This window comes from Zosterops lateralis (genome assembly GCF_965231275.1).
Source record: "Zosterops lateralis genome assembly, chromosome: 3".
In the NCBI taxonomy this organism is placed as follows: Eukaryota; Metazoa; Chordata; class Aves; order Passeriformes; family Zosteropidae; genus Zosterops; species Zosterops lateralis.
Genome location: NC_139764.1, coordinates 67,910,017 through 67,934,897, shown reverse-complemented (window position 1 = coordinate 67,934,897; position 24,881 = coordinate 67,910,017). Strand labels below are relative to the sequence as shown.

Genomic DNA, 24,881 nt, shown 5'->3' with positions numbered 1-24,881 from the left:
CAGCAAGGAGTTCCAGCTGGGCCTCATTTTGCTGTTGTCCCATGTTATTTACTTACTTCTGGGGGAATTCTCTCTCTATGCATAAGAAACCAGCAGTGATGACATTCCCTTAAAAAGCTTTGTGAAAATATTTACTGAGAGATAGCCCATTTATCTCTGGTTATTTCTCCATGTTCCTGATTACATCAGTCAAAACCACATTTTAATCTCATCACTGGCAGTGAACTGTGGAGACAATCTTTAAAAGAATCACCCCTTGATGCTGTTTTGTTCTTATTCCTATGCAAGTCTGTTCATCTCCATGTGGAAGATTATGAGGCAGTGTTAATAACTAAATGCCTGTGAGCATTCCATAGCTGGATCCTACTTCTCTCCAACAAATACCCAAGCAGTATCCATGGTTTGTATGCTAGCCAGGAATGCAGAGACAGAAGAGTGAGTTTGTTACTAAATTAGATATTCCCCATTACTTCTGATTATTCATAAATCTAGGTTAGTAATTTTTTTGAAAGAGTTGTTTTGTCCAGAAACTGGAGTCTGCAATCACTGTTTATATACCAGTCATACTAAAAAGGCTATTTCCCCATTTGAAGTATACACTTCTTAGGCTTGATTTTTCTCAGCTTGATTGAACTCAGTGCTCTTGAAATCAGTCTATCAGGCTTGATTCAAGTTTCTCCGCTTTAGCAACAACTATTTGGACCACTCATTCCAGTTACTTTCAGAGAAGAACATAACTCACCCAGCAAGGACACATTAAGCCTTCAAAATGCAAATGATGAAGCAAAGTGATGGTGTAACTTGATCAGAAAACACAAGATTAATAAAATATGCATGAAAAGTTGAGTCATTTGCACTAATTAGAGATTTAAGGAAAGTGAAGAATAAATAGGTTCCTGGGAAGCTCTAAGGGGACAAATAACAATAAGAGCTATGAATTGCTGCAATTCTTATTCTCCTTGCGCTGTCAGCCCACTCCAGTTCCCACACGAGGAAGCTATAGTTAGTCTTCACATGCACTCAACACCACGTGCTTACAAGTATATTGTTCAGTCATTCCTGTGGTCACCTAGTCTATTTTCTGGTAACTCATACCCATTCTTCAGTATCTGCAGCTATTTTTGTCTCTGCTGAATGTGTCTGAGGGACTACTGCTCCAGTGAGCTTATACAAAGGCAAAAAATAATCAAATTTTTCCTGTAAGTGAAATGCAAAGCAGGTCACATTTTTAATGCACATTTTGTCGTCATCACCACCTAACACATTACCCAAATCTTGGTTTACACCTGCAAAGACAAACAGGGAAAAGACACACACATGATATTTGCCATCCTAAACTGAAAGATCGCCATGGAATGCCAAAACACCAGCCAGGCCTCTTTAAGGGAGTATGAACCAAATGAAGAGTTGGTAATAGAAGTTCATTAAATTAGGTAAAGGTGCAAAGATTTAAAAATGTGTGTCTGACTTTATTCTTGCACAAAACTGCAGATAATTTTTCCAGAGTCATAAGGCAGAACCACTGCGCCAAAAAATACATGTTTTTTAAAAACCCATTAATATATATTGTATTAAATCCACAAATTCTGGGCAAACAAACTCTTTCCTACAAGTACATACTTCCTCCATGTAACCAAAATATACTCCCCATGTAGTACAGAATCTTGTACAAAATTATTAGGCTACCAGAACATAGATGTGCTTTAGTCTTTCTTCCTGTGAGAGGTAACTAATTGTCAGCATTGACTAGAATCTTCCCTGATAGAATAAACTCAGTTTTTGCCAATGATGTATTTTCTTTTTAGTCCTAGTTTTTAATTTCTCCCCTAGGAATCTGTTATAGGATTCAGACAGACATGTTTCAGATGTTTGTAAAGGGCTCAGGATGAATCCAGAGCCTCCTTTTTGCAGTCACAATTGCCTTTCTGGACCAAGAGTCCATGGCACAAGTGAGCTCACCTTTTCCTAAGCTTTTCCAAAAGGCACTCTCAGGCCTTGCACATTGCTCAGTCTATGCCACAGAAGCTTCCTAAGTGACTAAGGGGTTGGTAAAAAAAAAAGTGTGAAAGACACAGGAGAATGCCAGTAAGTCCTTCACTCCATCCCAGAGCTGGGAATGTCACAGCATTTTGTCTTTCCACAGAGCCACTACACAAAAGCCCTCAGCCTTCAAGGAGGCTTCACCCCTTGTTTAGATATTCAGATATCACCCAAAGCATATGATAAAAACACACGATTTACATAGATTTTTTTTTTCTATGTACTTGTTTAAATTATAAAATTTTGCACAGAGAAATTGAATGAAGTTGTTAAAGTAGAAGATACATCTTTTTGTATAGCTTAAAAATACAATTTTGAAATATCAAACACATGTACTTATTATTTTCCTTAGTTATCATTAAACTAATAATAGTTGCTCTTATTCTTATATTTGACCCAAAAAGGTATATCCTTAACAAATTGCAAAACTGTCCAATAAAACTGGATATCAAATTTCAGACAAAAACATTTGCCATCATGTAATAGTGACCAGCAATTAAGACAGATAAGGATTCTAATTCATTATCTCATAAAACCGTTGTGTAACTCCAGAGACATTGACGAGCACAAAGAATTTGCACTAAGATAAGGATGACAAATACAAACATTAAAGGACTTACGAACTGAAGTAAGAAACTATGAAAATTAATTCTTTTTATGAGCATTGAAATAAATGAAAATATGCCCCATAGGAACAGAAGCATTTGTTCTCAAACTCAGTGCTCTCTTGCATGAGGATTTAAAAAAATCTATGAATATTTAAGAGAAAGAAAGCAACTCAACCTGATTTTGAGACATTGATAATGCATGACTAGTGTGAAACATATTTTTGCCCATATGGAAAAAACCAAGTTAATAGAAATGCTAGAGACATAGAGATACATGCTATTTCCTTTTCCTTTAAAGTAATATCCTTCCTCAGGTTAAAGATAGGATACCCCAAGGCAATCTCTAAGCTATTGATGCATAAAATCACAAAAGGTGTACCTGTAAATCAACAAACATTTTATTTCCAAGGAAAAAAAGTAACATCATTAGTTCAGGGAAATTCAGAGGTCATTCGAATCAAAGACTAAATACCAACTGACTTCAGTGACAGGAGGAAATGGTTTTTGGGGTTAAGCCATCAAGCTACATTGTGGTCTAGAATCATAATTAAATTTTAGTTGTAAACAGTATAACTGTTTATTTAACATTTTTCTTGTTCTTTTCTTTACCTTATGTGTACTGATTATAGATGACCAGGTTGTGAATCCCTCAAGTCAAAGGAACACAGAATATGCATTGGCTGTTCTTGGCAGGGTAAGACCCGAATCGGTTACTCAGCACAGAAGGAAACAGAAAAATTAATTGTAAATATTCTTTAGTACCTTGTTAGAAATAGACTGTACTGTTCCCAAAAGTTATGAGTAGTGAGTTTTAAGATAGATGGACTATTAAAAGAGGGAGTATCAGAAAGAACCTCAAAATAAGGGAAGAATTTGGAGCTCTGTGTGTGGGGAGGGTGGTTGTAAGGCAAGACAGTACCAGTTTAATTCCTTGTTAGGTGTATTGCATGATGGTGATTATTTAGCATTATTAAACCCTTACTTAAGGCAGGGCAGGCAGAGTTTGGCAGCAGTTCTTGCAGATAAAGAGAGCTGCTCTGCTCTGGGAAGTGGAGGGGGGACCTGAAAGCAGTGGAAGAATACTGGGTCTGCTCTTCAGCAAAATAAAAAACCACAGCATGTGAGTAATCCAATCTTCAGTCATCACAGGATGTATTCAAGTCATTCTCAGAATAATGATGGGATTACTCACAGTGGGAAGGTTAAATGCTTTTACTGAACTCATATACCTGGACAGAAGCCACAGTATTCTATGCAGGTCCTTCTGGAGGTATTCTCTGCAAACACTGGAACACCAAGAGAATTGTATGGAGCATAAAGACTCCTTTCTGCTTTCTATGTAATTATCTCAGAGAAACTCCCTAAACTTAAATTTACTGACTTTTGTTTGCTTCAAAGCATGTTAATCCTCATATAGGATATTTTCTCCTAATACCAGGACCAAATTCTAGGACAGTGCAGTGAAGAATAGAATCTTTTATAAGGGGATATAAACCATTATTCTGGTTTCAGAAGTCATTGAAACTACTATAACTGTGCAGATATGATTGAAAAATGTGGCCATTAATTTCTACAGCATATAGAATAGCTACAGTAATATAGATATCTTTTGGGGTGGGTACATGGCAAAAAACAAGGAAGACTTGTTTTGATGAGACCATGCCATGAGAATAGGGGCCTAAGAGGGGAAAACACTGATTTCAAACCAGAGAGGACTGAATTGACAGAACCCAGGCAAGAGAAGGGTTTCTGAACTTCAACATGCAGAAGTCCCTGTGCTGCTCCCCTCAAACCAAGGGTGATCAAGCAAAGGAGATGCAGATCCTCAGACAAGGAAGAAACCCCCAGGTCTAGAGATAGACTGAAAAAGGGGAGGTGGGAGAAAGCCACAAAAGAAGCAGCCAGAATGATGCATTCCTATCTATCTGTTTTGTATGGTCCAGAGTCATAAGGCAGAACCACTGCACCAACAATAAACTACTGCATCAACAATAAATGTTGATGCACACATGAGGTGCAACAGCAGTAGGATGTTTTGACACTTTGACTAAAACTACTACTAGGAACTCTTCTATTGATCAGTGTCCTCCAGCTACCATCTTAAATTGTATTTTTCTAACTGGTTTTGTGTGATATAATAAGGAAAGAAAGAGTCACAGACAGCTGATCAATGAGAAAAATGGGGAGTGGAAACCGTTTCTACCAAAAATTAATAACTAAATCCACTTCTGTGCATAAAGCCTGAATAAGAGCCATATGCCATTTATTCTTTTCCACTGAGGACTATGAAGACCTCGCTGGAGGCATTTGGCAAAGTTGCTGGTCTAGCTCTTAGAAGTTATGAAAAATCTGATGCTAGATCTGAGCTGAAATAAGTGAGAAAGGGAAAACTGAAATAATGGTCTGGAATGAATATGACTTTAAATGGGATCAGGCAGTTTAGTTTACCTAAACTAAAATGGCAGTAGATCCAGTGAACATTTTTTTTTTCTAAACCCCTAATAAAAATACATTTCCCATTCAACAGAATGAATATATAAACTATTTGCACATTTTGCAAACTTAGTATTATTTTTTCAGTCAGAAGCTGTGCCATAGAATGCTTTCTTTGTTAGCAATGGCACCATTTCTAGTAGAAAACTTAAAAGAAAAAAAAATAATAAATTAGTTTAAAATTACTGATATGACCTGATGCAATATTAAGGCTTCTCTCTTGAATTGCAGCAGAGTTTACTGTGTTCTGAAGTCTCAAGCCTGTAACTGGCAGCTACAACAGGACGAGACAAGGCAGGGCACTTTGTTGTATGTTTACAAATCTAACTGCAGAAAATGTGAAGCAAAGAATTGGCGCTTTTTTTTAAACACAGATGTAATCAGGTAGGTTCCAACATTTAGAGTAATCATTCCAACTGGTCACAGCAAGTCAGACAGGAGTTTTAAAGTCTGGGTAAGTTTGACAACGGATCTAGAAATCCTATCAAATTTTCTGCAGTAACTCAGTCACTTGGAAAAGGTTTCATACAATTGCTCTATTGAAAAGGGAAGACAGAATATAAAAGGCACAGATGTTATGGAACAGTCACATTTCTTGAATACAGAGATCTTATAAATTAGATAGTGATTAAAATTGGGAACAACTATTTTGCCGCTGCTTTATTTGTCAGCACTGATTCTTTCTTGACCAAACATCTCTATCTTTTCTAATGCTGCATCACTATGTGCTGGAGGAGTCTTTTCAGAGCAGCTTTTCTTGTTTCTTCCCATTTCTGTAGCTTCCACCAAAGTATTAGTCAATGGTTTTCCCAGTGTTTCTGGAAGCATTATGGTTAATATTCCAGTCAGAAGAGCCATGATTCCAACAAGCAACTGAAAGAAATAAACAGTAGCTGTAAAGGTGGATAAGTCTTTCAAGATTTCTGTAGTTTTTGATATTGCTCGAGAGTAAATTTAAAGTAAAGCACAAGGAACTGTAAAGCAAAGATCGTAAGTCTTAAATTGTTGCCTGTATAAAAGATCTACCTTTTTTGTTGCAAAAATTAAAAGATTATGCAGCAGAATTAATGAATGAACAAGTGAAGTGTTTTGTTCACAAGGGATCAATACAATGCAAGCAGGAATAATTCTGTTTGAGTAAACATCACCTATTACCTTCATTTGGTATTTCCAGGTATGTATTTAAAACCTGATTCTAAGATTGCATACATTCATTTTTACAGGCATGTTCACAGAGCTAAGATTTCCCTGCCACCTGTAATCTCAATTCACACTCCAGCTCCTGTGTACCCGTACCTGTGTGCTTGTTCCTTCTCTACACAGCCAGATTGGAATTTCTCAATATGGCTCATTGGCCCAGAGCCACAAAAGTGCACATCTGTGCTCAGGAGAGCTCTTCAGCAGATGATAAACTAGCTCTCAGCAGGAATACTTTGCTAAACTCAGTTTCAAAGAACTGTTAGGAGTGCAGACATCTACTGACATTTGCACTGGGATCACATTTTGGATTTTTCCATGGTGTACACAATTCCACAACAACAACATGAGTGGTGCAAGGATCAGGATAATGTGAGGCAGGTAGAGAAACACTCACTTGTTCCATGAATATCTACTCTTTCCCTTCACATTCCCTTCACATAGCCATTTCTATGTCTTGTCAATGACACCAATTCCCACTTTGCTCCTCTGAGTACAGAACAGCATTAAACCCCTGACAGTCCTTCAACACCAAGTTATAAATGTCCCAATTCTCTCCTGATAGAAAGGCTTTCACACAGAACATCCTGCCTGGTCTCAGTGTTTTTCCATTCAGTGACTGTGAACTTTGATGATGTATTATCCTTATCTTGCCCTGTGCTGATTCTGAAGTCTGTCCTTTGTTTAATGCTTTCTTTCCAAGGGTGAGAGAGAACATTTGGAATCACTGTGCCTACGTCTCTCACACGGAGCTTGAGACAAGAACTGCCCAGCTACCATCTGCAGCTAAGCCAGATTTTAAGTCAGAAAGGTGCTTTAAAATCAGATTTCCCTACCTTGAACAGTGTTATTTCCCTGCCCACACACTATGCTGATTTTGCTTCTCTTCCCTTCCAAAAAAAGGATGACAGTTTGTCCCATATATTATTTTGAGAAGCAAAAGGCACACTATTGCATATCCTCCTTTTTGCATTTGCAGTAAATATAGAGGCAGACAAAGTAAAAAAAATCAAAATACTGTTAAATACTACAAACTACAGTGAAAATAAAAGTCACAGTCTTACCATGAAAGTTAAAAAAGAATCCTAGCAGTAATAGGACTAGTGGAAATGGCACAAACTGAGTGAGAGCCTTTTAGACATATATATGTGGCAGGAGTGATATTTAAAAATATATTCAAAAATATTAAATCTCATCTCAGAGTGTCATATTTCTTCTCTACTGTTCAGACATGATTTTCTGCCCTGGAAAGGCAGAATGAATTGACACATGGCAGCTATTCCACAATATCCTCTTTTATGTACACACTTTAGTCTGTCAGAAGTTCGTAAGTGAGGATATTTGGGTCTGTAAAGGATATTGAATTTTATAGACACCCATAAATTAGGAGTGTATGAGAACTGGGTCACTAGTGATACTCAAAAGAACAAGCTGAAAGTAACACTGTGTGCTTTGAATATGTGTGTCTTTTCTGGTTTTGTTACTCTTTTTAGACACTTGGCATTCTTCTCATGTTTTCCCTCTTCATGAACCTACCTCTCATTCCCCTGAGAACTCTCACTATTCTTTAAGTGTACACACCACATCTTTCCTGCCTTTTCATCTCAGCTCTCATTACTCTATGTCATCCCATGTTAGTTTCCTTTTTTTTTTTCCCTCTATGTGAAAGCTGCTGCATGCTGAGTAATTCAGTACATTTCCCTTCTCCCTGACCCTCAAACATCTTCCGGTATTTCCTACAACAGAGTATGGAACAATTAAGACACAGTGTATTAATTCAAGGACTTCTCAAATGTCATCTACCTCTTCAAGGGCAATAGCCACAGTTACCTATGAAGTGGCTCACATTTAGTAAAAGCAACTCTTTTGCAGTCTTGGCACAGTTCTTCATAAGGCATCTGACATAATTTAGTCCTTTGGTTGCTCACTACAAATGTGTACATTTTGTATTTACTATTTTAAATACATAATTCAGTATCAGAAAATGTTTCCTGATATGGGCAAATGCTTATGTGTACAAATAAAGTGTATTTGTGTTATTGTACAAGGTATTTAAGTATGTTTAAGTTAATTTGACAGGCATACCTGCTTAAATGCATTGTGTTTTCAGGGTATTAATTTAAAATCTGACTTTCTGCTTAAGTCAAACTCTTGGAGTGTTCCCAACACTTGAGCACAACCAGCAGCTTTTAAGAGATGCCATAGAAATCTTCAGACAATATTTACCATCATTTTCCTTATATCCTCTTCCCTTTCTGGAGCACCATTTATAATTCTAAGACTAGGACTTGATATGTATACACCAGAACAAAAGATAATTTGAATTAAATATCCCTACAAAATAATACCTTTACTTCTGAGAACAAATTATTATTATAGTCTGCCATTTATATTTGTATTCACATCTGATGGCTCTGAACCAATCTAAAATGTGATCTTATTGATAAAATTCCTACCTCAACAAAAAGGGTTATATTGCAACATGAAAAAGCTATAGTATTTGACAGAGGGTTTTATCCATTTATTAACATCAGTGTGGGCTTTTAAAATTTCTAATTTTTGTTTTTACTGAGAGAAAAACCAAGCCTGTTAAATGGCTATTGCAACATAATTCTTAACAGCTGAGCAACAGAAATAGGTTATATAAGGAGCAGTTGTTTTACTGCATATTTTCTATAAAGTTGTCACATGAAAAACATACTTGGCAAGTTATTCAAGATTTATAGGCACTCAAATAGGATGCTTGCAGTACCCACAGGTGGCATAACTGCATGAGGCAGAGTGCCAAACAAATAGGAGTAGTAACTGTTCAACAGTGTGTGGTGTTTGCAATAGATCAGAGTGATATGTATCAGTTTACTTACAAATGTAATCCATTTGATTTCACTTCCATTCCAAAACACTTACTTGACCTGAGACTTGGCATGCTATGCTCCAACTCAAGACAAGCCTATTTAATAAATTGACAAATGCTCTATAGCAGGAGCTAATAATGGAAGCATTTTCACTGTGAACTACTACTGAACTCTACAAAAACTCTGGATAATTTTTGTACCCTGAGAGTTGTTCATAGCTGAAATAATTACTGTGTTTATGCTGCCATTTGCAAAATGTCTGAGCACTCCCTCATCTGTGGTTTAACTGCAGCACTTCTGCACAGATAAATCTAATTTCATCTAGTAAAGGCAAAATGCTGACAAGAGGAAAAAAGAAATGTTCTCCCATGACCACTCTGCTGTGCAAATGTTTCTTTGTCTTTTCTGAGATCATATCTTGGTTTGTGTGGAGACATTGTTAAGAAAGAAAACATTTTTAGGAACTTGAAGAAATAAATTGTTTTGTGGTCTCCTTCTTCCTCTTAGTTTTAATGGAAAACAGCCGAAAGTAATTAATTTAAATAATAAAATGAGCTTGCAAGAATTCTATGAAACAATCTCTGGCATCTATAATTAAAGATTTTATAGTTGCCAAATCAAACGGACACAATGCCCTTGTTTAGGAAACTCCAATATGATGGATAAAATTTGACTAAGAATCCAGGTTAAAGACACATCCCAATTACACTTTCACTTTCTGACATGAGTAATCTACATATAACAGCAGTGCCCTAGTCACAGTGAATTCTAAGGGGTTTTTGAAAAAATTCAAACTATTTAAAATCATTAATAAACATTTCTTTACTTAAAGCTTTAATACAAACTTTGTAATTCCATCTGGTTTTACATATATAGGCATAATTTATCCTTCAGGAGAAAAAATGGATTGAATTGCTGCAGGATTTCTAAGGAGGAAATGCTCCATAACAGAAATGCAATGAAGAAATGTGATTCAAGTGTGAGCAGGAGAAGCATAAAATATTTTGTCCAAAGTGGATCTACTACATAATGCCCAAAGTAAACAAAGGAATGGTCCCACCTCTTTTCTGGGACAACTGGTGGTGAAAGACAAAACCTAATGGAAACCTGACCTGGAGTTACCTAAAAAGTAAGATGTACTCAATCAACACAAGGCTCTGTTGCTTGTCAAAGTCACCATGAAGCTCATCAATATACCATTTCTTTCTCTTTTTCTATATCATGAATGGTTTCCTTCAGTTCTGGTGAAGAACATGGAACAGGAGCTTTGGGCAGGTGTGGAGACAAAATATAGTAACAACAAAACCTTCTTATCTTTTGGGAGGCTATTCCAAACATGCAATGTCCCAAAGAAGCCATGGAAAATGGAAACAAGGAAAATGTTAAGGCAGAATGTAAGAAAACCCAGTCACCTGTGGTGAGTTCAGGAATGGAAGAACTATGCCTTTGAAAAAAAGTGAAACTAAATCAGAAGTATGGTCAAAACCTGCTGGGCCTGCAAAAAAGTCTGGACTATGACACTTCCTAAACATTACATGGTAGATGCAGAATATTTTTATCAATTTTATGCTAAGATTCAGAGCAGAAATATTTTTCTGTCTTTTGTGATAAAAACTTATCAGAATATTTCAGTGATTCAAAGTCTCCCTTTTGCTTTAGCAGCATATTTTTTCACAATATGAGGCTACTAGTCTTTGGGACTTGAAAATTTCAAACAAGAATTTACTCAAGTTTCTTTTTGAAATAAATGTTCAGCTTTTGGTTCCTTTGTCATGTGAAAAATGTACTTGGTAAGTTACTAAAAAGAAAACAAGTGACACATACACCTTTTCAAAAAACATTCACCACTGAAATAAATACCTACAAGAGGCATGAAAATCCAAACACTTCTCAGATACACACAGAAAGGAGCAACCACACTTCCTACACGGCACATCATGCTTCCACTTCCAACAGCAAGTGATCTAGGCAGAAAAGAATTTGATTAAGGATTCTGGCAGTTAAAGGAAACAATTAGAAATCCACAGACACTTAAAACATCAGTAGATTTGTGTCTTTAAGCAATTATACTAGGAAGCTGTTGCTATGCCAATGTAAATTTATATTGTAGTTAAATTCAGCTGCTTCTGTAATTAGGATTAAAAATATAATTATCATTCAGCACAGATCACAGGATGACCAGCACTTATAAGAAAGGCATAAAAAATGTTTAAGAAAGTATTGAGTATTCTTCTAGTTCCCCAATGGAACCTATCAATGCATATGAAATGCAAAATAAATAAAAAACTATGGTACAGCCAAACTCCAGACAGCTCTGAGGCAGATGAGGAATTCATCCTATCCCAAGTCTTTCAGATCACCACCACTGATGCCAAGAGCTGCTGGATCTGGTGCAGAATAACAAAGGGAATCAAGTAACATCAAATTAATGAAGAATATGTAACTATGTCAAAAGTTCTTACCTTACAATTGTTGGGTACAGTTCAGCTGTGTAGAGATAAATAAGGCCAAATGCCACACCTATGGAAAATTTTCCAGCCATATTTGCTAAGATAATTAATATATTGAAATCCTATTGGAAGAGAGCACAAATAAATATATCACCAGAAAATAACACCCTTCTAAACATAATTCACATTCTTCAAAAGTTTTGACCCTTCTTTAGACAATAAGCAATACTCATTGCTTGCTTTTTAAAGATTGCTCAATAAGCTACTAGTTTCCATATCACTTTTTACCAGTCCTGGTTCACTGAAGCCCTGGGAGCATTTTACGTGTGACTCCAGCAATGACAGTGAAACTTGTACTGAAAATACAGAACTCCATCTTAGACTGGCAGCTGCAACTTAAAACCAGCCTTTAATTAACTATTCTATGATTTAGAAAGAGCAGCTGCATCTACCGACTTATGAGCCTTTAAAATCAATTTCTGCTATAGGAACACTTCCAACCATACGTGACTAACCTGAGGTATGAACATAATTAAAACACAGATCAGTGCACTTAAAATAAGGAACGGAATGAGTGTGTTCCTCCTTCCCAGTTTGTCCATCGCAACGCAAGCAATGATATAGCAAGGCAACTCCACAGCACCTGTCAGTATGAAATTATCTCAGTTTAAGTCATGATTACACATATTCATCTTAAAACTGTAACTTCCTCTTTATGAGGAATTTATCTGATCTAGGGGGTAGTAAACAAGTAAAATCTAAAGATAATCAGTGTGCTGGGCTAGTTCATTTGGTTACAGAAAGTATGACAGAAGGCAGAGAACAGCCTAAAATACAGAAGTGGGAGTGGAGAAGGACAAGGGAAACAGGTTTCACAGCAAAGAGCAGCTCTAGTTCTCTTTGGGGTGGAAAATTACAGAAAAGAGCAAGGCCATACTTCTGTTTCTTATGACACTGACACTTCCGTCTGAAAGCTCTACATTTACTGCTCTTCTCCTTCAGGTATTTTCACATTAACAGCTCAGGTGCACCCACAGGGAATATTGCTAGTGTCACACTGACACACCTTTCAGGATTTGCCAGCTTCCACCTGGACAGGGAACGGTAGCCACAGGTCCCTCTCCCAGCATCAGCTCAAAATCATCCCAAAGTAAAAGGCAAGATAGGTCTGTCCACATCCAGTTTTCTGAGTAAGCCCCACTAATACAAAATGCAGTTCCAGCTTTCCCCCTTCTCCATAAAAAAAGAGGGCTTACAATATCTCACTCTTAATACAGGATCATCCCTTCCTAATGTTTCTTTCCAGAGAAAAACTTTAGCCACTCTAAAGGATCTGGCATTTGGCTAGATCTGTTTGCACTGTGTAAACATGATTTTCCCCTAGACAAATAATATTGAGGCAAAGCCAGTTTGGACATGTTTTAAGGCAATTTGCTCAGGAGGAATGTCCAATGTAAAATCAAGGAAGAACAAAAGATACAGCACTGAAGAGCCTGGATTCCCTTATTAAGTACATGTAGTATGTCAATACAACTAAAATATCAGGAAACAATCTTTTGGGGGTGTGCTGGAAAAAGCAGGTTCTAATTATTCGATATCTGTTAGTCTGCTAAAATATTTTTAGAAGAGGTGGGTACAATGTACTCCACAATAGCATATTAGTTATCTGTGCAATACCAGCACCCACTCTTCAACACATCAGTCTAACAATAAACTGTAATACATGACAAAACAAACTGGAATAATGAGAGCCCCAGTCCTTCTGTGAGCCTGTGTACACCATCAGTCACATTCACTTCACTGAGAGTACTCAGCTGCACAAAGCAAAGCACATGATTTAATTCTTCAGTTGCTCAGAGCTGCATGTCTGATCTAGAGTCTTCTGAGGTTAGTGAAATATTTCCACTGATATTAACAAACTTTGGATCAGGCCTTGAATGCACTGAGCTGCCTTTATAAACAGCTTACATGTCAGAGAAAGGTTACAGCCAGAATGATAAAATTAAAAGAGTATTACAACTTAATTAAAAATACGCTTTTGAGAAAACTGAAATTACTTCCTTCTGAAAATTATGACTGTTTTCTACACAGACAAACTCAACATATCATGACTGTAAGCAATAAAAGGAATTTTTTTCCTCCCATTTTCCTAGTTTGTGCCTTTAACAGAGCTGCGTGGATTTTGTGTTGTTTGTCTGCTTCCCCTGGTGTTTGTGTGGATCTGCTCTAAGCTCCCAGGGCAAAGAGAAGACAAGCCAGAAACTGGTTTTACAATCAGAAAGACAGACAGAGAAGAATTCTGTGCACCAACAAATTCTAATTATTTTTTCTCAGATACAGTGAAATTTGGAGTGAATGATACTCCTCCTGTGTTAGTCAACTTTATAAAGAGTTAGCAAGAAACTTTTCGAACAAGGTTCACAATTGAATGAACAAAGTAAAAAATTGCCTGTCAAATCTATAGACATTTTAAAATGTTATGTTCCAGTTCTGTCATTAACAGAATAAGGTACAAAAAAAAAATTACCTATGAGAAAGAGATTTAAATATTCATTGCCTCCTAGACTGACAGAACTGAGGGAGAAGACGTAGTACCCCAAGCTCCCAGTGAACCAGATCAGCCAGACTGTGATGGTCCTTCTTGCAATTTGCCAGTTACAAAACAGGTCTAAGATGTTGTGCTTCTTTGTGGAGGATGTATCATCATCACCCATTCTGCCACTGGACAGATCATCTTGTTGGACTGAGCACAGTTCAGAAACTTTGCAGGGAGTGCTGACTTTATTCCATCTTGCCATGGTATCAATCACTTTTTGTGCATCTTCATATCTTTCCTCTGACAGGAGCCAAAAAGGTGTTTCTGGGAGCATCCAGCAGCAAAAGACAAAGGGAAGAGTTGCTATGGAGAGAAATATCTGATAGACCCACCAGGTCCGAACCAAAAATCCCACGAGTGCCACAACCATAATTCCCATAGCAAAAAAAGCATGGACATGCATAGAAGCCCAGGTTCGTGCTTTAATGCCAACAAATTCAGTCACATAAACGAAAGCCACAACCAGATAGCCACTTGAAACCTGGGAGGGTGGGAGAGAGAAAAGAAAAAAAAAACAAAACAGAGTGAGGTTTGTTCCTATTCTCCTTGTGCACCAGCAGTAAAAACAAACAGCTAACAATGTTCCATATCTGTGTACGCTTAATTGTCACTGCGCTGGCCTGTCTCACACTGACAGAAAAAAGGCAACCATGAAAATGAATCAGCTGGAGAAAAAAAATCACTCAAACCTTCAGACTGCCTGGACACAATTTTAAAATGTGAAGTAAATTTGGATGCTTCTCTGTAGTGGGGGACAGCCAGCAAGAGACACCTGAGAAGAAACTTAATTTGCTGATGTCATTAAGGCCTTCTCCTCCACAAATCCGCTCGCTTAATGACATCACAAACTGGACACTTGGGAAAGAGACGTCCCCTGAAGTAATTGTCACTTCTGGAAATCTTGATCTCGGCTTTTAAGCAGACTATTAATAACCAGCATGTCAGAAAACTGCACATTTACCAAGAATTACCTTCCACACCCTCGTAAAATATCTCATTAAATCAAAGTTTTTACAGTATTGAAAGAGAATCTCTCATATATACACACAATTACAATTACAGGTTCTCATGTGGTATCAAATAAATGCAATTACCAGCATATTCTGCATAATAGTATTTCTTTATTGAATATATATATATTATTGAATATATATATATTTCAATTTCTCAAATACCTCAACATTAAATTCCTGGTATCTTAAACCATCTCAAAACACAGCTAGAGAATATAAACTAGAAAATATTTCAGTATATTGTTTTGATTAATCAATTTTCCCATTAACAATATTCCAGTTAATAATCTCTGATTTTGAACCCACTGATAGTGAAGCTGCACTGATTTCAGTGGCACAAGGCTAGAGTTTAGGACTGCACCTTGCAAATCGGTCCCAGTGGCCAGATAAAACCTACAGCATTGGTCTGGTCAGAATTTTTTGCTTTTCTAAACTACCACAGGGCTTGGCATCAACAGCCAAGGGAGTCAGCAGAGGGACTCCTGTAGATCTCACTGTTCAAGGCTGACATGATGCAGTTTCTCCTGCTAGGAAATTCAGGCAAAGGGAGCTCCAGGTACAAGGTCCTGTCTTGACTAATGCACTGTCAGCAGGAACAAAATAAATTATGGGAATATTTTCAAATATCCAATCCATGTCAAATAAGTTAGATTTTTTTTTTGTGATGGCATTCTAATTTCTTTATGCATTATGTAGTGAAAAGCTCAAGAATGTACTTTGGGCTGTAAAATAGCTATTTTAAATTGGTTACTATGTATAAATATTGAATATGTGTCAGATATGGGATATATACCACACACATAAAATTGTGTGTGTGGGTCTGCATAAACACATATACTGAAATACCCTTAAGTACAGTATAAAACATCTAGGTGTTAAACATGTCTGCCTATGTATTTAGTATTCCAGATACAGCTTAAAAGACCAAAGAGATGCATGGAAGAGAAAATGTGCATCTCTCCTCCATCACTTGAAACAGTAAAGATAAAAATAATACTTATTATAGATTTGCTAGTTTAAGAAAAATATATTCCATTTCTAACAATAAGGAGAAATGCAACAGCAGCTGCAATGCAGAATCCAGAGTTTGCTGCTCACACTTGGTATTTAATTACCAGTCCAGCAGAGGTTGGGATGGAGGAAGTACCAAACACTGCTTCATACAGACGCTTCCTATTAATTCAAAGAGGAAAACTGCTGTGGTCCAAGAACATTCAGACTCTCCCTGCTCTGCTGAAATAAGTGCAACAGATGGGGCTTTAGAATAATGAAGTAGGGGAGGAAATAATAACAAAAGGGAGGTTTTCCTGAGAAGGGGTAAGAAATGACATGGAAAAAGGGCCAGGATGAACATCCTTTCTTACCATAGCTAGGAGAAAGCGCACAACCACGAAACTGTAGTAGTCAAATGTGAAGGCCACTGCGATGCCAAATACAAACTGACCAGCACTTGTGAACCATATAACACGCTGTCTTCCCAGTCTGCAAATCACAGCAGTAATAAAAGCATCAATAACCACAAACATTCTATTAAAATACACCTGCAACTCCAGAGAGCCTAGATGGAAGTTAATAACTCACCACAGAAACTCTGGTTTAGTTACCTATATTAATTTGTCAGTGATTCCAGCTTCCAAGAAAAAGGATGAATGGAATTTCCATTCCACAATTCTTGGCTGGAAGCAATGTGCAGTGAGCATTACATATGTTCACCTGCAGTTTTAACTTCTACATAACTGATTGGTAAATTTACTCTTATTTATGAGGACATAAATCAGTTTTTCAGGTATTTTATATTAAGTAGCATCATGTTAAAAATTTCTGATAAAAGTTAGTTGTGATAACACATGCCAACTTTTGTCAAAGTAACAACCAATTTTGATACTAATGAAAGGTTTCTGTAACATATCTTTGTCCAATTCTTTAAAATTGAATTATCTAACAAATGAAAATCAAATAGTTCCCAATTAATTTTCTTATTTTGACAGCACATAGGCATGCATATAAAAACACCCTAAAAAAATTCGGGAAGAAAGTAAACTAATGGCAAAAAAAATCATGTCAAATACTAGCTTCAGCAGTAGATATACAAGGCTCTATTGGGAATTCACTATATTTTATCTACAACAGCTCTGTAACACAAACTGTGTGGAATTATTTTTCTTTCCTGATAATAATTCCTTGGTCTCTTATTATCTCCCCCATTGCAAACATTGCTGCCATTATCTCCTCCATTTTCACAAATGGGTTATTACTTTTAGACAGAGAGTTTGAGGACTTTTGGGTTTTTTTCTGTGAATATTTAGTACTCCAATAAAACTCCTGTTTTTCTCCAGCCTTGACCTGGAGTTATGATTTGGTCTTTGATCCCTGCCAGAAAAGATCCCAATAAGTCTTAGCTATCAGAGCTCTTCTGTTGGGAAATCTGCTAACTGGTAATGGGAGGGACACACAAACTTATTTCCCATGAGCCAGGATGTGTCAGAAAATAATAACTTGCAGCTGTAAATTCTGCAGCTGTAAATCTGCAACTCAGAATGTGTGTATTATCTTAACTGGTTGTCCATGGGTTGAATAAATGGAAATGAGAACAATACAATCCTAACCTTATAAATCATGTCCAAGTATTAATTAATAAAGTTATGAATTATTTAAAGGGACTCAAAACAGATGTTGGCATTATATTCTGGTTTTGTATTAACTACAGTTTTACACAGCCTGGGATTGGGAGGCAGATTGATTCCATGTGTTCTAAAAGCCAGATTTAAAAAAAAAAAGTTCATCATTGCTTTTGCATTCCCATGTTGTGACTGTCACACTGTAGTGTTGTGCTAATGAAGGAAAATCAAAAAACAACATGCCTGATCTCTTTGTTCTGCTCACACTGTTATATGTGGGACAAAATGTCACTCTTCACCCAGTAGAACTCTCAGTCAACAAGAGTTGTCTTTACAGAAGGACATAAATAACTCTAAACCAGCCTTCAAAACAAATCACAGGTACAGAAAGTGCCCAAGACCAAGCTAAGTTCAACATAGCTTGGATATTTGATTCTCATATGGACCGATGGGCATGGCTGGGTGCTCTTCTCAGGCAGGAATATGTCTGTTTGTGTTGAGAGAGAAAATCAGCTGAGGCAGGAGGCCACAGATGTACACCCTGAGGCTCACTGTGCTTCTGAGTCCAGCTCTGGTGCTGGATTTCAGTGCATGATCTGCGATAACACCCAGGGAGGAAGCCTTGGATGGGAATGGGCCTTGGAACCGTGAGCAAGAGACTGCTCAGGTCGAGTCCCTCCAGGACTGATGCTCCTCCTGCTCAAACAGAACTTTGGACGTGCTGGTAAATAAGTCAAGCTACAGCACAGCTCACCTACACCCATTTTTCCTCTTATGTTCACGAGCTTTCAAGAGACTGAAGCTTAAGCTAATTTTTCAGGGAAAGCCTACAATTGGACAGCACGGAAAAATAGTATATGGGTGTTTAAGATGGTGGGGCTTGATTAAACTCTTGAAGCCTTTGCATCTGAGCTGTACTCACAACAGAGGTTAGGAAAGGTAATTTTCAAACACATGATATTTAACCTTCTAGTAGCCCTTCAGATGTTTGTAGTAATACAAAATAAAAATCTGCATTTCCACAGGAAACCTCTTTTCATGAAAAATGAGGTGAGAATCTACTCCCAGGTTGTACCATTACTATTACAATAAGCTATTGCTATTCCTGTCAAAATAAGCAAACAAACAAACAAAGAAATAAAAAACTAAGGGCAAATACTAGCTGCACAGGGCAATTTCAGGGATCAAGGCCTAGAACAATGGATGACAAAGTACGAAAAAGTTTTAAAAGTAAATGACTTGAGAATACATTTTAAAATTAGTACTTATTATAGTGAAAAGAAACCAAGTTAAACAGATCTGTGAATAAAGCAATATCAAACTTTCTGAATGTTACATATGTAGTTATGAATACACAATGAATGGAGACAAGAAAACCAGCTAGACACACATGGAGTTACTGTTGTCTGAAGCTACAATTTTCAGAGGGTGGCACTTTACCTGTCAGCAATGTCACCAAAAATCACTGCTCCAATCAAGACTCCAAGCATGAACGTAGGCTGGATTAATTTTGCGAGCCATTCTCGGTCACAGACCAGATCCCACTGTGTAACAACAGTGCTCTTCCACTTTGTATCATCATAGAGAAATCCATCAGAACAAGGAAATACAGACTTGTTGCCTTTGTATTCATATGCGAGATCCAAACTGACTTCTCGTTTGGACCTGCTGCATTGATCAAGTTCCCAAATTTCTCCATTTTCCAGCTGGACTACAATGTAATTTTCTGTTGATGTCCATAGTGTCCAGATGTCCTCTATACTTGATGCAGAAGAGTTGTGGAAAAGAACATTACTCACATTTCCAGGGAACCCACATACAAAGTTAGGAGTAACAGCCATGAACACAGATGCTAAATAATGGATACCACATGACATAGCTTGAAAGACAGATGCAAAGTAAACACATGCTTGAAATCTGTAAAGGGAAAGAAAACATTTTACTGAGGAAAAGCCCTCTATACATGAAAAAAGTATTCAGCTAATTGTTGGGGTAGATCAGTAAATGGAGATATCATCAACATGTCTAGTGTTTTGTTGTGTGGCACTGTTTCAGTATTAGCTAAGCTCTGCAAGAGACCAAAGAAAAGATCCACAGTAATCTATGGTTAAGAAATGAGTGCTGCATTTAGTCATACAGAGAAGACCACTTAAAATTAAACAATTCTGACCTTAAGCACTTAATTTGAAGCAACCTTCCACCCTCCAATTCTCTGTAGCACATCCCCTTAAAATAACACTTCAGATTACTTGAATGGTTAGAAAAACAAGATGTTGCAACCTCATATTCTTAGGGATAGAGATATGTGCATCAAATAAAACAAACCAAACACATTATGCCCCTCATTCCATCTAACTGTATCTCTGTATACCATCATAGCTGTATTGCATCTATTTTCCATCTCTCTTTATTGCAGCCAAAAGACAAAGAGAGAATACATGTAGACACATGTAGAAGATAGAATCTGAACAATGTGAATTGTTTTGTACCAAAACAGAGCTCTGAACAGGGTTGGGTTTTGGCTTAAACAGGGTGTGCAATAGCCATTAAAGATTGTATCATAAAGCAAACCTAGTAAAAGAATGTTTTATGCATAGCCTGAATTTTGGCATTTTAACAGCTCTTAAAACTTCCTTGAGATGCAAGTAAACCTTAGTACAAAAATTGCACATGTACTCAGAATTTCAAAAGACTTGCAATGAACTTTAGTGTCACTGTATGCAAATTTTGGACAGTTTCTGATAATTCAAGCATAAAGAGTCATTTTCTCAATTAAATCTTTAAGTTATGCATATAATTAGTACAACATCTGTTCAGAAAAAACAAAATAGCTTTTGTTCTTCTCCCTTTTTTATTTCCTGAAGTCCAATCAATTGCAATAATTTGAAGAAGTATTCAATGAGCTTCTATGCATACATTCCTACTGCAGGACACAGCAGACCTTGGCAGTGTGAAACATAAAGCAGATTTTTTTTTTTAACATGATCAGAGGCTATCTCTGCTGAAGTTGTAGGAAATAATGTCTAAAACCAATTACATTGAAATGTCTTTTGGGAAAAGGCAGAGCAATTCCAATCCCTGTAACAAATGCAGCCTCTAGATACTCCTGTCCAAAATGTATTTAATCGAGCCTTGAATTCCCATAATACAGATCTCAACAGTACATAGCCTAGGACTTTCAAATCTATCATCAAAATTTCTAAATAATTTTGAAACTATGTATAAGCAAACTACCGAAGCAGAATTTACTGGTTGCATTGTCTTAATATCCAGTTAACATTTCCAATAAAACAGTTCTCTTGTAAAATGCACCTCCATTCACCATCCTTATTCTCTTTTGCCTTTTATCTTGATTCTTATTTCTTTCCTTGGTAAATGTAAACCCAGTGGCCTGTCCTGTCCTTCCAGTGGCGTTTGACATTGCTGTTGTTCTGCTGCAGTGCTTTTTACCCCCTTTTCTCTTGACTTAACAGCTCTATTGACTTTTCTACAGCAGTCCAAGGAGTGAGTTGAATTGCTAAATCCACCGTGGCAGCTCAAAATCTGGCTCCACTTCCCTCTGGAGGATATTGCAAGGCAATCCTCACACAGGTGCTGTGCTGCTCTTTCCCAAACAAAAATGAGAGGTATGGTCAGGAGAAACTGAACATAACCACAACAACCCTTCAAGTCTATCAATTCTCTCTCAAGAGAACAGCTTTTTGGGATTAAGTAGATAGCCATTGATCAAAGCAAGGCTGCAACAGCTCTGAAAGGTGTTTGGGCTATCTTGGACCACAAATAGCAAAAGTTAGTTTGAAATTAAACCCTTGGGACCCTATTGATGCAGACAAATATGGTCAATAATGTTTTTTAGTTCTTCTCTGGTTTCATTTTAAACTCGTCCCATCAAAAGGCACATGCTCATTTTAAAAATAGCAGAGCACAACCAAATTCAGCAACCTGGGCTATTGTTGCAGTATGCAGAACACTTGAAAGAGATAATAGTAAATTAAACCCCTAGAAGCTGTTACTTACACCTTCTACTAGCTAGTAAAAAGTGGCATACTTGGAACCAGGGTCCCCAGTATTTGCAATATCTGTCATCATAGATTAGAAAATTGCAGTGTCAAATAATCCACTTGGAATTTCTGAGAGAGAAGGAGAATGAAATAATTTCAAACTCCCATACACACTTCTTGAGTTTCTAATTAGTTCTTGCAATACAAGAAGTATCAGGCTTATCATTTTTCTCCATCTCAGTAAGAATGAGTAGGAAAAATACATTTATGCCTCTTTTTTTGTTGCAGAGACTTGAAGGGAGATGACAACTTTTAAGGATAGAGTCTGAGAAGATGGCATGAAACAATGCACTACACAAATTTTTACCAATTCAAAGCCCAACAGTATCACCAGGGCTATGAGCAGGTCTAGCTAATCTTTGTTCTCACTACTCACTTGAGAGTTTTATCTCTTCCTGAACATTTCTTGTGATCATACTTCAATGACCATTTTGACAGACTGCTTCACTGTCAAATCTTTCTGTTGGAAAGTTTCTCATTAAATCTAATCTCTATGTCCTCTTTTCAAATGTAAGACTATTATTAGCTTATAAAACACCCTGGTGCAACCTTGAATAAATCTTCCTTTTCTTTTATCACTTCATTGTACAGAATTCTCAATTCTCCTCCTCCTCCTCCTGTTACTGCCTACAACCATACAAACTACAGTCTATTACTCTTTCCTTTTCTTTGTGTCCCTTCCTTCATTCCACATATGTAAAAAGCAATAAAGGATTAATTTTAAAGGAATATCTGTCATAAAATATTACACACATCTTTCAAGGGTTTAACTTACAATTAAATATAGCTTATTCTTGTAAAAACATCCTTCCATTTTTAATGTTATGAAAATCTTATTCAGTTTCAACAAAGAAATCCACTCTGTAGCACCATTATTTTTCTTAGATAATTTGCAGCACCAATGCTAAGCAAACACAAGAAGTCAGAATGCCACATATATATTAACAGACATCATTTATGCTGAATATAACTTCATTTAAGAATGGGAAAATGGGTTTTTACACCAAAATGACCATGTTGTTCAGAATTTTGCAGGAGGGATTGCACTGCAGTTTTTAACCTCTACCTGCTCGATAAAAGAGCCAAGGAGAAGGAAGGGGGAGCTGGAATAGGGGAGAATAAAGCCTGATGTGAAGTTAGAAAAGCATTTGAAAGCACCAGGGTCTGAAGGCATTCTGAGCCACACTAACAGGCTGCTTCCCTGCCTGCAAAAACTATTTACTGCTCTCTCCAGTAAAATTCCACACTGGGCTGGCTAAGCCTCTCTCTGTATATTCTCTGTATGTGCATATTTTTGTATATACAAAACACAGAAAAACTATCCTGAAATCCCTGTTTTGCTGTGAAGGCAAAATCCACTGCTTACTACAGCAGTGTTTGAACAGCATTCCCACTGATCCTAGATTGAAAAGCCCAACCTCACAAGCTTCTGGCAAACTCCCATGGGTAGGAAGAGCTTTGTTCCAGAAAGACCAGTGGTGTAAGTGTCAGGGAATTCCTTAAACTATACAGTTACCAAAGAGGAATGAATCGGACCATTAGGGACAACACAGGGAAAGAGTGAAAAGTGTGTAGGGAGGTCGATATGTAGGGATGTAGGAAGATAAGTATGTAGGGATGGGAGGAGACAGGAGAATACTACAGGCTCATGGAATTTTCCTTTCCAGAACAGCTGGAGATTGAAAAGGGACAAAGACACGGGTCCAGCCTCAGGGCAGGCAGAGGGTTGCAGGAACAGAGACTGGGATAGCAGAGAGTGCAGAGCGAGGAGGAGAATAGAGCTGCTGCCTCCTCTGCTGCCACCTGGGATGCCTCCCTTTGAACTCCTTGGCACACGAGCTGTATCTCAGAGCCTGTGCTGTGGCCATGTGGATGCCCTGCCCCAGTCTCAGAGCCCTGGGACTGGTGGTCATGCCATGGCCGAGCAGCCCCTGGATGCTGTGCTGGGCCAGGAGGTCACAGCACAACATACACAGGTCATCCACTTCACTGACCCTGAGGCACAGGGTAAAGTCTAGGCTGTCCTTGCTCCCTACTGTAAATTATTAACTTTTTTCATGAATTCTTAATTTAAGAACACCAAACCGATAAGAAAGTTCTTTTTTACTGAGCTTAAACCTATCTGTTGCAGACAAATATATACCATAATCCCTTTATTAACCACACCAAACTCAGTTTTAAAAGATAAATTTCCCTGAAAAAAGAAATAATGTTGTTCATGCATCAAAATGGTAAGAAATTATCATTTCAGGAGCAAAACATGCTATTGAACTTCACAAAAAGAAAGCAAATTCTGTGATTTATGTTCCTGGGCTGATCTCAAAAAGGACAGATTTTGGCAACAGGATTTTTGTTACCAGTCATCTTCACATATACACAACAGTTTATATAACATATTGTGGCAAACAGTAATTTTCAATAACCTATTTTACAGATATGTTCTCCTTTTTAAAAACCCCACTTTTTGCCATTTTAAAAAAAGTTCTGTGAACATGATGACTGTCCTAAAAGGTATGATAATTCCTCTCAGTGTTTTTCCATCTCTTCAGTGACTTGCCATGGGAGATAATTATTTGGCAAGTACATTTTGTCACTCTTGCCAGGAGTGTCAAATATAGAAATCAAGAAGACTTTATAGGTTACTGCTCCAGTATAGAGACGCTTAATGAATGCCAGAAGTCAAATGAGCCTAAAATTGTCTTAACAAAGCTTGAGCAAGACACAACATGAAAGTGTTCCAGTCCCTCTTAAAATATTTGTAATATTTCTCCACAGTCATTTTACTTCAGTTTGCAGCTTATAGATGTTTGCATTTTCTATTTTCTCTGCACAAGTTTTAAGGTCAGTAAGAAAAACAACTGGTAATGTCATGTCAGTACTTGAATATAAGAAATACTGTTCCATAAAGACAATGAACTAGATCTCAGACCACTGTTGCCCTGGCTGTAGT

The 24,881-nt window shown here is 37.3% G+C and overlaps 1 protein-coding gene across 2 annotated transcripts in view; it reads right to left on the bottom strand.

Annotated features, from left to right (window-relative positions):
* Positions 1–1,342: 1,342 nt before the first annotated feature.
* SLC22A16 (solute carrier family 22 member 16) overlaps positions 1,343–24,881 on the bottom strand; it is a 35,158-nt gene continuing 11,619 nt past the window's right edge. For both annotated transcript variants that reach the window (XM_083856015.1, XM_083856016.1), the window contains exons 2-8: positions 19,311–19,787; positions 16,617–16,734; positions 14,171–14,720; positions 12,159–12,286; positions 11,656–11,765; positions 11,058–11,157; positions 1,343–6,014 (exon numbers count right to left, since the gene is read on the bottom strand). In XM_083856015.1, coding sequence (XP_083712141.1) covers positions 5,802–6,014; positions 11,058–11,157; positions 11,656–11,765; positions 12,159–12,286; positions 14,171–14,720; positions 16,617–16,734; positions 19,311–19,787 — 1,696 coding nt within the window. In that variant the 3' untranslated portion in view covers positions 1,343–5,801. The remainder of the gene's footprint in view (positions 6,015–11,057; positions 11,158–11,655; positions 11,766–12,158; positions 12,287–14,170; positions 14,721–16,616; positions 16,735–19,310; positions 19,788–24,881) is intronic.